Source organism: Pinus tabuliformis, chromosome Q (genome assembly GCF_031772625.1).
Source record: "Pinus tabuliformis cultivar Carrire ecotype Pingquan chromosome Q, CPIR1, whole genome shotgun sequence".
Classification (NCBI taxonomy): domain Eukaryota; kingdom Viridiplantae; phylum Streptophyta; class Pinopsida; order Pinales; family Pinaceae; genus Pinus; species Pinus tabuliformis.
Window position 1 is genome coordinate 1352004334 of NC_142296.1, and position 17209 is coordinate 1352021542.

The 17209-nt window shown below is 40.9% G+C and overlaps 1 protein-coding gene across 1 annotated transcript; it reads left to right on the forward strand.

The window, feature by feature from the left end:
- Window positions 1-8219: 8219 nt before the first annotated feature.
- LOC149224920 (uncharacterized) lies at window positions 8220-13744 on the forward strand. Its single transcript, XM_089388311.1, has 5 exons — window positions 8220-9184; window positions 9541-9652; window positions 9800-10058; window positions 10158-11690; window positions 11907-13744. Exons 1-5 carry the CDS (start codon window positions 8220-8222, stop codon window positions 13742-13744), a joined length of 4707 nt encoding a protein of 1568 aa, XP_089244437.1.
- The last annotated feature ends 3465 nt before the right edge of the window (window positions 13745-17209 follow it).

Consider the following 17209-nt stretch of genomic DNA (forward strand, 5'->3'; position numbering starts at 1 on the left):
GGGGGGCTTTGTTCCTAAGAGGCAGATTATAGATAATGTCATTTTAATTCAGGAAGCCATTCACAGCAGCTACAATAGAGGAGAACGTGGAATGATCATCAAACTGGACATGGCTAACGCATTCGACCGAGTGGACCACTCTTTCTTACATGCAGTCCTAAAAAAATTTGGCTTCTCCCCCAACTTTATTAGCACCATCAGCGGATGCATCTCCAACCCATGGACTGCCCCGCTGATCAATGGCCGCCCTAGCAATTTCTTCAGAAGCTCCAGGGGCTTGAGGCAAGGCTGCCCCCTCTCTCCCTTCCTTTACATCATCATGGCGGAAGCTCTGAGTATTCATCTAGAGAACCTTCGCAATAAAAAAGAAATCACAGGAATCCGCATTGAAAGAGGAATCAAGGAGATCAACCATTCGCTATTTGCGGATGACACTCTACTAATCGGGGGAGGATCCAGTCTGATGGCTAGGAGGTTTAAAAGAGTTCTGGATGCTTTCCTTCAAGCTTCCGGAGGCAAACTGAACAACAGAAAATGTAAATTGTACACTTGGAATGTGCCCGACCAGATACAGCAGAGGATAGCCCAAATTCTAGACATACCTCTCCAAAAAAACTGGAGCTCTTTTCCCTACTTGGGCCTGCCCCTGGCCAAGGAACACATTAAAGCAGAGGTTTGGACAAACCACATGGAAAAGATGAAAGGCCTCCTCTTGAGCTGGGGCGCCTCTTGGCTAAACTTAGCTGGCAGAACCATCCTCATAAAGTCTGTTCTTTCAGGTCTCCCAATTTACCAATATGCGATCATTATGGCTCCAGCTAGCATCCACAAACATATGGAACTCATCATGAGAAGTTTCCTCTGGCAGGGAGGTAAACAGGACACGAAGAAATTCAGCCTCGTCAAATGGGAACAAGTCACTCTTCCTTATGAAAAAGGAGGTCTATCCATAAAAATCCCAAGTCTATCCAATCAGGCTTTAGGGCTCAAATTGATCTGGAGGATCCTCACAGGAAACGGCTTGTGGTGGGTGGAGACAATCAAAAGGAAATATCTCAGAGGTCCAAACTCCAACATCCTTATTGATACAATAGCTGACAGGCCTTGCACTCTGGTGTGGCGCCTCATCAAGAAAGTCTTGGCACATTTCAGAGAAAACGTCTCCAAACTCCCAGGCAATGGAAAGAACACTAGAATCTGGTCTGATAGAATAATGAACTCCAAGCCAAGGTACCTCCTTCAAGATCTTAGGCCCTTGCAAGAGTGGATGGAGGAAAGACGGATACTCACACTCTTTGACATATCTCTGTGGAACCAAAACAGGTGGCTTACATGGAAAAACCTTCAACTTCCGCAGGACCTCAAAAACCTCTGGCTTACCCTGAAGCTCTCTCTCTCTGGATCAGCACCAATCAACAAGGAGAATGAAGACAGGTACATCTGGGACACTGGTGGAGGGCCCTTCTCAGTAAAAGAAGGATACAAATCTCTGCAAAACTCAATCCCCATACCAAAATGGAATCTTCACACAGCTGCATGGAAGAACGAATGCCTCCCAAAAGTAAAACACTTCAACTGGACCCTCCTAAAAGGGAAAATTCTCACAGCCGAGAATCTGAGGAAGAGAGGTATACAAGTCCCGTCGATCTGTTGTTTCTGCCGTTCAGAGGAAGAGTCTATCCAGCACTCATTCCTTCTCTGCCCCTTCGCCAAAAGATGTTGGAATCAGATAACAAGGCCTTTGGATATCAGGGGACTCCCCGATCAGATACAAAACTTGCAGAAGAACTGGAAGAAAGATTTCCCCTACTCAAGAAAGGGTAAGAATAACTTAATTAGGGTCTGGAAGTGCATCCCTCCCACATTATGCTGGAACCTCTGGCTGGCTAGGAACAAGTACGTTTTCAAAAACAAAATGCCCAAATTAGACAATGTCATAGCAAAGACATTTGCAAACATTGCTGAAGCAGTCAGCGCCAATTTCATAGCTTCCCCAGACCAGACGGATTGGACACAAGAGGAAAGAGATTGGTACAGTAATTTCAACATTAATCATTCGCAGAGCCCTCCTCCTCAGAACAAAACTCAACAGAAGACCTCCACCTGGAAACTCAGGGGAACTAAAGAAGAGGTAAGACAGTGGATTTCTAACCAAAACAGGCCCCTTCTCTTCTTTGATGGCGCATCAAAAAATAATCCCGGTGAAGCAGGCGCAGGAGGCACAATTAAAGACCAAAAGGGGATTCCCATCTGCAGTTATGAATGGGGACTTGGTAAGGCCTCGAACAACACAGCGGAAGCCTACAGTCTATTTCTAGGCTCCGAAATTCTCTCCAGATTGGGCCTAAAGAACGCCATCATTATCGGGGATTCGGCCATTCTCATCTCAGCCATGGTCACAGGTAAGGAATTCAGCAAGGCAGGCCTCAACAACATAAGAAGGAGAATCATGGAAAATATCAGAAATCTGGGTGCTGTAACCTTCCGGCACGTCTTGAGAGAGAACAATTCGGAGGCCGACTCCTTAGCCAGCAAGGCGGTTACTAGGCAACAAGGCCAGGTCCGCGAGAATGAAGAAACTTATGACAGGGCGATTCCATAAGATTCCTAGCTGTCATACAGCTTGCAAGATCAGTGTCTCTGGAATCTATCGCATCATCAATCATCCCATAGGCTTCGTCCTTCCCTCTGCTCCCAGATCATTGCTTCCTCACCCCTCTCGTGATTTTCCCTCTGACTCATCAGTCAATCCCCGCCGCCGCCATCCTGGAGTTCGCATCTCGATCCTGAAACAAGATTTGATCTTTGCTCTCAGATCCCGCCTTGCCCGAGATCGATTTCCTCCTGTCCCCTCTCCCCTCATGTCTTATCCCCTCAAAAGTCCAAATCGGTTCTTCTCCTCTAAGAGCAGGCCCTTAACTCCGCTCCTCGCATCATCAGTCTTCTCCCCTCACGAGCCTCAGATCCTCTCAGCAGATATCCTCTGCATCGTTTTTCTGTCCCTCTGCCTCGACTTGCATCCTGTGTGCAGCAAGATCACTCCTGAAGATCCCAATCATTTCATGAGCAGGCCTTCTCAGACTCAGCACACGAAAGGAGGGACTCCTCTTCAAATTATAAATAGCAGCTCGGCTCAAAGCTACCATTCCCACTTCATCGTTACTGGGCTGCGCGAAATCCTCAGGTGGCGACTCTCTTTTGCAGCGGATCGCCCCCTCCAGAAAGGCAACAAGTGCTCCTCGACAGCGGTAACTGTTATTTGCTTATTTCGTGTGCTTAGTTTCGCTAACAGCTGGTTCAACAGGTGCAGCAGAGATCACCAGGCCCTTTTGGCACTCCTCGGCCCACTCTGCGCAATTCCGTTCTCAGCTTCCTTATCTCATCTTCTCCCCACGTCTGCTCCTCCCTCTCTTGGCCCGCCTTATCATCGTCAACCAGCAAGGATGGCCGATCAACAGGGTCAGACTTCCGCCAAGGCTCAGGCCAGCAATCCCCTCGATCAGATTTTCAACAATAAGGACTGCACTATGTGTAAAACTCACACTTTCACGATCAACCGCCTGACCAAAAGTCTCAATGAGCTGAAGGAGGATTACGAGGCAGATAGGAACTCAAAGCGAAAACAGTTGGGGAAAAGAAAGGCCGAGATCGAAACGCTGAGAGAAAGATGCAGTCACTTGGAGGAGGCAATAGAATACATTCGTTCCCTTACTCAGAGTCCCCACGCCGAGGCTTCAACAAAAGCCAGCATCAGGAGAGGCCCGCTTCCTGAAGATTCCGCCACTCAAAATCTCCCTTAATTATCATGTATTGCAAATTTTGCTGGTTAGGTGGATCCTTTGTAAGGCAATTCAGCCGTTTTTATTTTTCTTTCTGTTTAACTAAGAGAAGCAACGAGGAAACAGGGTTTGCACACCCGCCTTTGGACCTTAGCTCTCACACCTATTATCCTTATGTACTAGAACAGTGTTCTGTTGACTTTTATAATATATAAGTACCCGATTCTGTAAAAAAAAAAATATATATATATATATATATATATGAAAAGTTGATGGAGATGGGAAGTAGAAATAGACGTTGAAGTTAATATGTATTGTTTTACCAAACATTGTGCTTGTCATTAAAAAGGTAAAGTACACTACAATACAATCCAAGTGAGCAAATATGACATGAATGGAGCATTTTATAAAGTTTTCAAATTTTATGTATGTCACATTCACCATAAGATTGTTTATTTTTATAATGCTTTTTATTTTTAATTTTTTAAATAAATAATATAATATTTATAGGATATATAAAGATTATGATTAGTTGTAACAACTCGATATTATGGTTTCATAGTTTTTATAGCATTGTTTTGAACATTATTATTATGAATGTGCTCGTTTTATCTTATGGGTAATGTATTCACAAGTTATTATTGTTTACAATTATTATGTATATATTGTAGCATTCCACCATTTGAAAGTGAGGATTCTCTTCATTATAGCCATTAAGGGTTTTATGGGGTATGTTAATGGATTTTAATTATATTTTTTATTCTAAAAAAAATGTCATATTGATTTATTTATTGATTTATGAGGAATGTAGATATTATTTCTGAGTTGGATATCTCAGACTCGAAACAATAACATACTTTAGCATGGAGCATGTAGTGGAAGGTATGTTCACCAACTTGTGATCCAACTTTTTTTAGATAGATCAATTTATTTTTTTTTCTAAATAAAGTTAATCTATTAATATGTAACAAAATATGAGTACAATGAGGCCCAGGCCTCAGCAGTGCTGAACATTGTTTTTCAGAAAATAACTTAACTGCCCCATTGATGGGGAAACCAGTCCACGAGGGCAAAAAATACCCAGATATGGGATTTCAGTCTTTAAAACAGGAAAAAACAAAACAAGAGAAGTTCCAACGGGACAATCATAAACCCATAAAAGTTCCAACAGAACAATCATAACAGAAAAGAGCCAGTCAGCAAAGGAGACCTCAACTGGCATATGGGTGGCACCTGGCTACCACCAGAGCTACCAGCAGGTGCTTGCGGTCCTGACGTGTCAACCATGCTACCACCTGGTGGTCGCGTGGCTCCAGAACTTCCTCCCGCTGCATGCTGACTGCCACCCAGGGCCTTGCCATGCAGAGTACCCATTTCCTCGTACAACGAATGCTTTCCAATATCTCGGCCATTCCTGTGTCTACGAGCCTCATGTTGCTGTGCTTCAGTACTTCCCGACAGGGCGGCTTGTGGCTCATTTTCTTCAGTGAAAATGATGGTGATTGTGGCAGCAATAATTGGTTTGTTCAGGTTGTTGTGGAATCTGAATTGGGTCGAGTGGGGAGCTGGGTGAGGGGGCAATGGGAAGTTGGCAGTGTGAACCGCAACATCGCTTCGGAAAACACCTGGAAACTGTGCGCGACCTCGACCATTGCAGGTATTAGGATACCTGCCTGAAACAGAGCTATGGGGGTAAGGAAGTTCAGGGGAAGGAGAGGGGGAGGCGGGGTCAGGGCTCGGCATCACCTGAGGACGGACGCTACCACCACGATTACCACCTCTACGACTTCTCATGCAATGACGAATACGAGCCATAGCCAAATGCCAAGCCAAGTTTTCAGCGGGAGAGATGGCTGAGGAATTAAGTAGAGGATGAGCAAGGGAAGGTTGGGTGGAGGTCTAATTGCAAAGCTTGGAATGAGAATAGTGATGCCCATTGCCAAGGTCGACACAACTCACTAACCAACAACGACTCCCTGTGACAGTTCGAGAGCAGGGTGCAACAGCTTGGGGTGGACAATTGCAATGGAGCATGGGGGGAGAGACAGCAGTATGGTGAGGGGAGTCCACATCTGTGCAAATAATGGCCAAGTCTAAGCCCGAGCACCCATTCAATGCAGGCTACAGGTGGCCATGAATTCGGCTTAGGCTGGCGTGGGAGGGAATGCTGACGGCCAGATGGCTCGTCCTCTCGCCGCTTACCAGTCTAATCTTCATTAATACCTTGATTTTCACCTGCATCCGGTAGATAGATCAATGTATTGTCAATTCTTGGGAGCCCGAATTGCAAGGGAACCCTTCTTCCTTTGCATGTGATAAGGGCTAGTATGTTTTATTTTTCTACTCTGAAGAATGCAAAGAGCCTCATCTTAAGATTGGGTTCATATTTAATCGATGTAGGAGGCCTATATCTTATTCATTATTCCTTAGACTTTAAGCAAACCTCAAAAATTGCACCAACAATAATTTGGGTCCACTTTCCTTATCTCCCCTTAGTTTTTTTTATGGATTTACCCTAAAATCTATAAGAAAAAGACTACATATTAATTACTAAATTAGTTATTTAGTAAAAAAACAAATTCATATAACAAAGAAAGTATAATAAACTCTAAGAACAAGAATATCACTTTTTTTATATTAAAAATAATAATTAAATAACAAAATAAAATTATAAAGTCAAGAATAATAAATTAAAGCATTAAATAAAAGAATTATACAAATAAAATTAATTGAATCTTAATATATAAATAAACATATATATAATTAATATATCAAAATATGGGCCTCGAGTATGAGCTAAGAGTTCGTTTGCCCCAGACATAAGGAAATAGGTTAACGATCCAAGACCTAGAGGTATCTCGAGGAGTGAAAGCTTGGGTTATTCCAGTGGCATGGTTTTCCTCCAATAATTCGTGCATAACAGCCATAGATGGTTGTCCTTGGTGATGAGTCAGCTTGCATTAGCACATAGCAACCATAGATGGTTGTCCTCGTTGCTAGTTTGACAACTGAGATGTGATAGGTTTTCTCACCCTATACAAAAAAAATCAAAATAAAAAAATAAAATAAAATCAAACTATTAAAAATAAAGACAAAAAAGTAAAACACTCCTAAATGAAAACAATAAAAAAAAATTAAGGAATATATATATATATATATATATAACAAATTAATAGAAAGAAGAAAGAAGCCACACATTTAGTTTAATTGGTCGAGATCTTGTTGCTAAAGCACCTACCTTGATTTTCTGTAAATACACTCTTAGATTAGTCATTTTGGGATGTTGATGACTACTTCCACTCAATGCAATACTCTTTTTTATTAATAGAAAAACATTTGCATTTGCTTACTATATATGTTTGTGGGTATATATATATATAATTTTTTGTGAGATCATGATTTTTTTTATTTAAAAATATAATTTTAAATACATAAATGAATTAAACGCCCTATAAAATTTTATAACACTAAAGTTGAGCATATTACATGGTTTAAAAATTTATTATTCTGACAAGCCTTTATCATATTTAAAACTGATATAAACTAATAAATTTTTAGATAAAATTAAGTGAAAAATATCCCAAAACACTAAAACTTTAAATAATTAGATTATATATTTTTTTTAATACATCGTTAAGATAACTTTTATTTAAAATTCTATTAACTATTAAAAATTTATTAATTATCACATATATTAATTTTTAAAATTACATAATCTAAATGCAATAAAATTTTCAAAACTTTTAATGTTATATGATTTACCCATCAACCTATTAAATAGAAACTTTTAAATTATTGTTAAATTTATATATGCGAAAATGATGGGACTTCCATAAAGCTGAAGCTAAATAATCTTAAATGAATCATTTAATTATTCGAAGCTTTAACCATAATATATATGAAAAGTTGATGGAGGTGGGAAGTAGAAATAGACGTTGAAGTTAATATGTACTGTTTTACCAAACATTGTGCTTGTCATTAAAAAGGTAAAGTACTCTGCAATACAATCCAAGTGAGCAAATAAAGTACTCTGCAATACAATCCAAGTGAGCAAATATGACCTGAATGGAGCATTTTATTATAAAGTTTTCAAATGTTATGTATGTCACATTCATCATAAGATTGTTTATTTTTATAATGCTTTTTATTATTAAATTTTTTAAATAATATAATATTTATAGGATATATAAAGATTATGTTTAGTGGTAACAACTCGATATTATATCGGTTTTGAAAAGTTTGATTGTAGAGGAGCGCGATTCGAGATCCCCGCTGGCCAAGCTCTGCCTCCCGCTTGCTCCCTCGGCCCTCGGCCTTCCAATTCTCTGCGAGGCCTGATCTCTCCAGATCCGTCGCGGGTCTGTCCGGCGGATCTCTTCCCTGCGATCTGCCTGGCCATGGGTGTTCGTTTACCCTGAGCAGCTTGCAAGCCTGTTCTCCATGGAGGTGGTGGGCACCCCCCAGGCTCCTCCCTCTCCTCCGTCGAAGATCTCCTCAGCTGAGGCGTTCAGCCGTCTTCTGGAAGGGCTGCCTAAGAAGAAATCTGTTGAAGCGGCGAAATTCGTAAAGAGGATAGATGAAATCCCTGAGATCTCTCTTCCTCCGGAAACTCTGATACAGGTTGCTTTGTCCTTATCCGAGCGAGCTCTCATAGGCCAGTTTACTGGTCTATGGCCATCCCCCAAATCCACAGAGAGCTGGGTCAAAAGAAACTGGGCGCCGCTGATCAAAGAAAGTGTGACCTCTTATTTCCTGGGGCGAGGATTCTTCCTCTTTGAATTTAACACCAAAGAAGACAAAGATCTGATTTTCCGAAACGGTCCTTACTTCATGGGCCCCCAGGGCCTATATCTGAATAAATGGACTCCTGATTTTGATCCAGAAGTGGACGTCCCCAAAGCTGTTCCGGTCTGGGTTAGACTCCCAAATCTCCCAGTTCACTGCTGGAATTGGGATTCTCTGATGCACATCGGAAATGCCCTGGGGAAATTCATAGACCGAGCAAACAAGGACCAATATGACTGTGCTAGGATCTGCGTTGAGGTGGATCTGGAGGAGGGGCTCCCGGAGGCAATCAAAATCAAAGTAGGAAACTGGATGCATGTTCAGAAGCTAGACTACGAACAGTTGCCCTTCAAATGTCGGAAATGCCAGGTTTATGGGCACTTCGCCAGGAACTGCCCATCGGCGAACGAAGCAGCTCAAGGGAAGGAGGCCGGCTGGAACCAAGTCAAACGATCCAAAATGCCATCCAAGACCCAGAAGCCGGGAGGAACCACCGGCAAAGGGATCCATCAAGACCCAGTTCAGCAGATCCAGCAAAGCCAGCCCAAGTCTACCCCAGAGAACAGGTTCGAACTTCTCAGCTCCCAACCAGAGGATCCACATGCAGCTGCAAACCAAAAGTCAGTGTCCCCAGACAAAGGCTCTCCATCTCACATCTTTAAAGACATGGGAGTTCCAGAAAGTTCAAAAGGAACCCCTGATGTAGCCGAGGAGGAGGACCAAGAATCAGAAGACTCGGAGGAGGAAGGAGAAATAGGAGAGTCCCAATCCTCTGTAAGGAGATCTACAAGAGGGCGTAAAACGGATCGGGAAAAAAGAGAGCATGAAACGTACAAGGACAAACTACAGGGCAGCCAACCAACACTGGAGAAGCTGCTAGCAAAAAAGCCGAAGATGGCAAGAAACCAGCACCAAGGCTCCAAGGGAGCCCAGCCGAGCAAAGGTAAATAATGAAAATAATCTCCTGGAATTGTAGGGGTATGGGCAGCAAGATCAAAGAAGAAGCTATTCGAAATCTAATTAGAATAGAGGCTCCAGACATACTCCTCCTCCAGGAGACTAAAATGGAGGAATCAGATTTCCTTCAGGTAAGCAAAAAACTTTGGAAAAAAAGTAACGCAACAACAGTCTCAGCCCGAGGAGCCTCCGGAGGGTTGGGTACTCTCTGGAATGAAAGTAGGTTTTCGCTGGTGTCAGAGGTATCAAATATTCACTGGGTGATGTTAAAGATGCAGCACATAATCACAAAAGAAATCTTTTGTCTTTTCAATGTCTATGTACCGGTCAACGCTGGAGAAAAAAAGGTCTGCTGGGATTCATTAAGACAGCAAGCAGAGCTGGGAAATCTGGATAATGTCATCATAGCAGGTGACCTGAACATCACGCTGCATTCTTCAGAAAAGCGAGGAGGCTGCATTGTGCGAGACCCGGCAAGGGAATGGGCAGAGGATCTCCTCCTAGATTGGGATCTGATAGATATCAAGCCTGTCTCAGGTAAGTTCACTTGGTCCAATAAAAGATTAGGCCCCGGGCATATCGCTGCTAGGCTGGATAGATTCTTTGTTCATAGCTCGTTTCTCTTGCTTGGTTTAGATGCAAGCATGCACATTCTTCCTTGTAGTACCTCTGATCATAATCCTATTATGCTAACTCTTAGAGCTCACACTGACCTTGGCCCCATACCCTTCAAGTTCAGTCCTTTATGGATCAAGGAACCCAGTTTCATGCAGATTGTCAAAGAAAGTTGGTCCCTGCCTGTCAGTGGATCTCCATTCTATATATGGGAGGAAAAAATCAGAAGATTGAAGTCAAAACTAAAGTGCTGGGCCAAATCTCTGGCCAATCCAGCAACTGAAAGGAAAAATACTCATAATCAGCTAGAAGCCCATTACTTGCACACGGAAGAGGCATATATCACCAGAGACATCTTAGACAAAGAGGCTCAACTCCAACAACAATATCATAAATCATGCCTGGCTGAAGAGGAAGCGTGGAGGATCAAATCACGCTGCCTATGGCTAAAGGCAGGCGACAGAAATACCACTTTTTTCCACAAACAAGCTGAATCCAGGAAATGCTTTAATTCCATAACAGAAATTAAAGAAGGCGATATCACTCACAAAGATTTTGCAAATATTAAACAAGCAGCCCATCATCATTTCAAAAGTCTGTACAGTGTAGAGGAGAATACACATCAGAATTTGCATCTGCTGGACGGGGTTCCCACCCTCGTTTCTGCTGAGGAGAATCATCATCTAGAAAAAAATATCACAATGGAAGAAGTCAAAAGTGCCCTGGCTGCTATGAACCCTGATAAATCCCCAGGACCAGATGGGTTCTCCGCCTCTTTTCCCCAATCCTGCTGGCATATAGTGGGGAAAGATCTGTTCAAAATGGTTCAAAAATCGCAGACTTGTCAGAAATTAGGAGGAGGCACCAACTCTTCATTCCTTGCCCTCATTCCCAAGGAAAAGGGAGCTAATGCTTTTAATAGGTTTCGCCCCATATCCCTTTGTAATATTGGCTACAAGCTGATCACAAAAATTATTGCTAACAGGCTGAAGCAAATCCTTCCTAGAATCATTCCAGAGAACCAAGGGGGCTTTATCCAAGGGAGATATTTGGTGGACAACTTTATTCTAGTCCAAGAGGCTATCCTGTCAAGTCAGAAGCGCAAAGAACAAGGTATGGCTATCAAATTGGATTTAGCAAACGCCTTTGACCGAGTTAACCATTGTTTTCTCTTAAATGTTTTGAAAAAATTTGGGTTTGGAGTAAGATTTATTAATTGGATCCGGGCCTGTATATCGGAACCTTGGATCGCTCCTTTAGTTAATGGTAGATCTGCAGGTTTCTTCAAAGCTACAAGAGGGTTAAGACAGGGTTGCCCTCTGTCTCCTCTGTTGTTCGTTATTCAAGCTTCAGTTCTCAGCTTTCATCTAAACAAAAAAATGCAAGAGCAAGAGATCCCAAGGATCTCCATAGCAAGGGGAGTCCAAAATATAAACCACGCCCTTTTCACAGATGATACTCTGCTTCTTGGAGCAGCTTCGATTCATTCAGCCAGAAAATTCAAAGAGGCACTTGACGAGTACTGTATTGAGTCTGGAAGTAGCCTCAACAAGGGTAAGTGTCACACTTACTGCTGGAACACCCCCCCTTCTCTGATTATTTCCATCACCAGATGTCTTGCATTTGTCGCCACCACAGATTGGACCTCATTTAAGTACCTAGGTTTGCCTATTTTTCTCAAATGCCCCTACAATAGGGATTGGCTGCCATAGGTAGAGAAATTTAAAAACAGGCTTCAGGCATGGGGGATTAACTGGTTAAACATGGCAGGAAAGACAATACTCATAAAAGCTGTTCTTAGCAGCCTCCCTCTTTATCAGTTCTCAGTGCTACTTGCGCCCAATGGTATTCTACATAAAATGGATAAGTATATCAGATATTTTTTTTGGAAAGGGGGCAAAAACAATGAAAGGAGATTCCCGTTGGTAAAATGGGAGACGATCCTCAAACCTCTGATGGAAGGAGGGCTCAATATCAAAAAACTACATCTGCAGAATATAACAATGAGTGGCAAGCTTCTCTGGAGGCTAATAGCGCCCAATCCTGGCTGGGCACAGTTAGCAATTTGGAGAAAATACTTCAAAGGCATGCGATCAAGATGCTTAGATGGGCCTCTTCCGCAAGGAACCTCGCCTTTCATCAGTCTCTGTTCCAAAGCAGCCCCGCTAATGCGATCCAGAGCCTATTGGATTCCTAGGAATGGGAAAAAAATAAATTTATGGACAAATCGAATCATGGACAGAGACCCAATTGAACACTGTCCAAACGTGACTGCATTAAAAAATTGGATGATGGCTACAGGGAAAAACAAAATTTTGGACATTACAGCATGGAATGGTTCGCAATGGGCGGGCTGGCAGCTGTTGGACATGCCGTCAAACCTCCAGCAAGAAGCCAACCATCTCTGCGACCTGTTGAACGGTATTTCTCCCTTGCACTGCCGCAAGAAAGACAGGCGAGGCTGGGGTGATCGGTCTGCTGGTTACTCTGTCGCCCAGGCCTATGCGCATCTAGACTCAATCCCCAACGTGCCACCCGATCCGGCCCCGTGGAAGGCCATCTGGGGAATCACATCGCTGCCCAAAATTGATTTCTTCTGCTGGATTTTATGCCACAGAAAAATATTAACAGAGGACAAACTCCAGAGGCGCGGTTACTATGGACCTTCCAGATGTTCCTTGTGCCAAGAATCAGAGGAGAGCGCCACGCACCTTGTCCTCAACTGCAAATTCTCCATTCAGGTATGGAGAGAATTGATGGACGATTGGAATCCAAGATTCGAGATCCCTACCTCTATAACAGGCCTATTCGCCACTTGGAAAAATAGCTATCCCGGACCCTCTCCTAAAAACAAATTGATCAAAGCGGCCTGGTCATCACTTCTCAAAATCTGCTGCTGGAAAATTTGGTTAGAGCGAAATGGTAGAATCTTTAGAAGTATTCAGCACAATGCCAAGAAAGTTGCGGCCAAGGTAAAGAGCCAATTAAAAGAATGCTTGGGAGAACAAAAAGACGACTCGAACCTCAGCCAGATAGACATAGATTGGGGGTCCTCCCTGGACCTGCAATTCCGCCAAAAAATCAGAAGCATGGACCTTCCTGAGGAATGGAAAATCAGGGGAAAAAATAGCGAGGAGTTTCAAAACTGGGTCCCCAAACAAAAGGTACACTCCCTATTCTTTGACGGGGCATCAAAAGGAAATCCGGGCAATGCTGGAGCAGGAGGAGTTATTAAAAACATCGATGGAGTATCAATCCTTCAGTTTGCCTGGGGTCTGGGAATCAATTCCAGTATCCAAGCTGAGGCATTAGCCCTCTACCAAGGACTTAACCTGCTCTTGAAGCTGGGAATCAAGGAGGCAATAATTTTTGGGGACTCTGAAGTGATCATAAAAACCATGGTGACCAATTCTAGTCCGCGGGATCTAAGATTAGCAAGGTTGATCCAAAGAATCAGAAGCATGGCGAAGCTGTTCCAAAATCTGAGATACTTTCACGTGCTGAGAGACAACAACAAAGAAGTAGATCTTGAAGCCAACAAAGCAGCACAACTCAAGGCCGGGGCAATGAAAAGTGACGAGGAAGAAACATGGGTCCCAATCCCTTAAATCTTTTCAGCAGCTATGTTCTTTTGTTTGATTCTAAAACGGTTTGTTTGTATATTTAAACTTGGGCAAATAGCAGAAATAAACTCTCTAGATGATTCCAAAAGGAACTGGAAGTGGAATTCAAGCTTCACAGTTTCTCAGAAGGACGAATCCAACTGGATCAGGCCTATTGTAATCAGAAAATTGGTATTCAAACAGATCCAATAATATATTCCATAACCGTTCTTGTTAAAAAAAAAAAAAAAAACTCGATATTATGGTTTCATAGTTTTTATAACATTTTTTTTTAACATTATTATGAACGTTCTGGTTTCATTTTATGGCTAATGTTTTCACAAGTTATTATTGTCTATAATTATTATGGATATGGTAACACTCCACTCTTTTTTTCACCATGGCTATTAAGGGCTCGGGTACGTTAATAGAGCCTAATTAGATTCTTCATTCTTAAAGAATGTTATTCAACATGGATATGGTAACACTCCATTCTTCTTTTCACCATGGCTAGTAAGGGCTCAGGGTATGTTAATAGAGCCTAATTAGATTCTTCATTCTTAAAGAATGTTATTCAACATGTTTATGAGGAATGTGGATATTATTTTTGCGTTGGATATCTCAGACTCTAAACAACAACATACATTACAGATCATCATGGAACATGTAGTGGAAGGTATGTTCACCAACTTGTGATCCAACCCTTTTTAGATAGATCAATGTATTGTCGACACTTGGGAGCTTGAATTGCAAGGGAACCCTTCTTCCTTTGCATGTGACAAGGGCTAGTATGTTTTATTTTTCCACTATGAAGAAGGCAAAGAACCTCATTGTAAGATTGGTTTCATATTTAATCGATGTAGGACGTCTATATCTTATTCATTAATCCTTAGGTTTTAAGCAAACCTAAAAAATTGCACTGACAAAAATTTGGGTCCACTTTCCTTATCTCCCCTTAGGTTTTTTTGGTTTGATTTACCCTAAAATCTATAAGGGAAAAAGTGGGGAAGTTTATTAAAGTAACAGAGCCAAATGGGTCTTAATAATATTGCACTTGTATCTATGTGGAAATTGCATTGAAAAAATTGCCTCTAGAGGCCATCTCACTTAATCTAGATGGAAGGACATTTCACTAAGATCCAGACTATGAAAGCCACCCATTTAAGTGCGGTTTGTGCCATGATTATAGGCACCTTCCCAAAAACTTCTAGAAATTCCAAGCCACACAATTATAGTAGAAAAATATGCACAAGTCTAAAAAACCAAGTAACCATTATCAATTTAAGTTTTGTGACCCACAAGAAAATAATTTCAATTCCACAAACACATCCAAATGCCAAAGACAACCCCACATTCAACGGTTTCTTCCAATCGTTAGTGGATTTGAGATTCTTCCTAAGTTTTAGAGCCAAGCTATGGAATAGGAAGACCACCCATTGACAAATCCCCAAGCAAGGAAGTCACCTAAACTAAAGGGCTTGCACCTACACTAATAAAGACTTTCATATAAGTTGAAATAATGAACTCCAGGAACATAAAAAGTGAGTAAAGCACACATCAACTATCCTGACAAAGGAAAAGAATCTCAATCCTCACCAAGGAAAAAGAAACAACATAAAACACAAGTATACCACAAGGTAGCAACATAAGAGGATTTAGAAGGGTGGAAAGGTAATGAAAACAGTTTATCCATCCACGCCTCCACTTCATTGGCAAGGAGACCTCGTCCTTAGACTTATCCTCCACTCACTCAAAGACAAAATGCAACATAAATCAAAGAGAAAAAGTGGATGCAAAAGTGGGAATCTGACAATTGGTCTTTCTATATGAAGGTTTTATGGAAGAGACCCCCTTGAAGAATAAGAGATATTTCTCCTCAAGTAACTAGATATGTATTTACTATGTACACTATTGTGCTCTTGGTTCATTTGTATTTATTCATCTAAATCGAAACTCAAAAGAATCTTTGAGGAAAGACAAGAAGCATTGCTAGCATGGGAATCCCCTTGACTTAGCAATGCCCAGGTATTCCCTCATAGAAAAGTCTATAATGACATAATATAGCTCCTCTCTTTGCATGTAAAGTCACATATTTTGACTTAATATAGTTAGAAAAAACATTGTTGGGTCCACAAACTTGTTAAGCTCATAACAAGGCCCCATTATTCATGAATTTACCTCAAGGATTAATTTGAATAACTAATTACCCCATATTTACCTTATGTTTCTTATCCTTTTGATGTGTATCACTAATATAATTATTAGCTAATAGAATTAGATATCCAATACTTTATTAAATACTCTTATTTAATGGACAAAATAAGTATTCGATTGTAGTATTTCAGAGAATTTGCCACAATTTTCATATTTTTAGAGAAGTGGTTGTTTGAAATCCTTAATTAGATTCATCTTTAGGACCAAAGATGAATTCAATCAAGGGGATTTGAAATATTGACTTCACTTAAAAGATGAACACTATGGAAAATTCTTCGTAAGACCTACGATATAACAACTCATCCCACATGAATATCAAATCCTTCAAATTAGATATTGTTGACATATGCGTATTTAATGAGCGTGTATGATGTGTGTTCAAGAGAATATGATGAATGCATGATGTCTTAGTAATTTGAGTTGATTATGTTCATTGGAATTATGTTCACTAATGTTGATTGATAGCATAAGTTTTTATTGTAAGGTCAATCTACAACTTATATTTGAACTTATGGTCTCACACCAAAGAGAGGCTCAACCGTTTGATAAATGTTTTTCCTTAAGGACTCCGAGACACTTAAATATGGTAGTAGGAAGGGTATGTAAAGGGTTCATGTCATATCTATTCACGAGGACGACCAAACTAGTTTACAACTCATGCAGATGACTGCTAAATCCATGAGAAATTCAAATCCCCAAGGATTGACCATATCTTGAATTAGAATTAGGTAAAGGAGATGCATATAAATATTTAGGCTCAAGTGCTATGAGTGGAAGAGTAGAGAAGGTACAAAACCACATAATAATCAGGGATTTGATTGATAATATTAGTTAGAGTTCCTTTAGGTGGATGATCAATATTTATATGGTTTAGAATGGATGAGTTGGAATCATAAGGCTTGTTGTTAGTCACACTATGAACTATTTCAAATTGATCTCAACTACGTATAGAGTTATAACACTTACATAATATTTGAATGTTGTTGAATGAAGAGTTGAGTTCATTTTTTTTTGACATGGTTCTAGAGCTCTCTTGGTTGAGGTCCACTCTATGGAGATCATAAGAACCCTCCTTCTTTCATTTTTATTTTTATTTTTGTTAGATATGGTAATTTGCACTCTTGTACCTAATTATTTGTTTTTTTGGTAGTTCATTATTATTGGTATTAAGATCATAATTTCAATTTGATGCATTTCATGTTGTTTCCATTAGATTTGATTATAGTAATCAATGTTGTGGTTTGTAAGCTTTGTAAA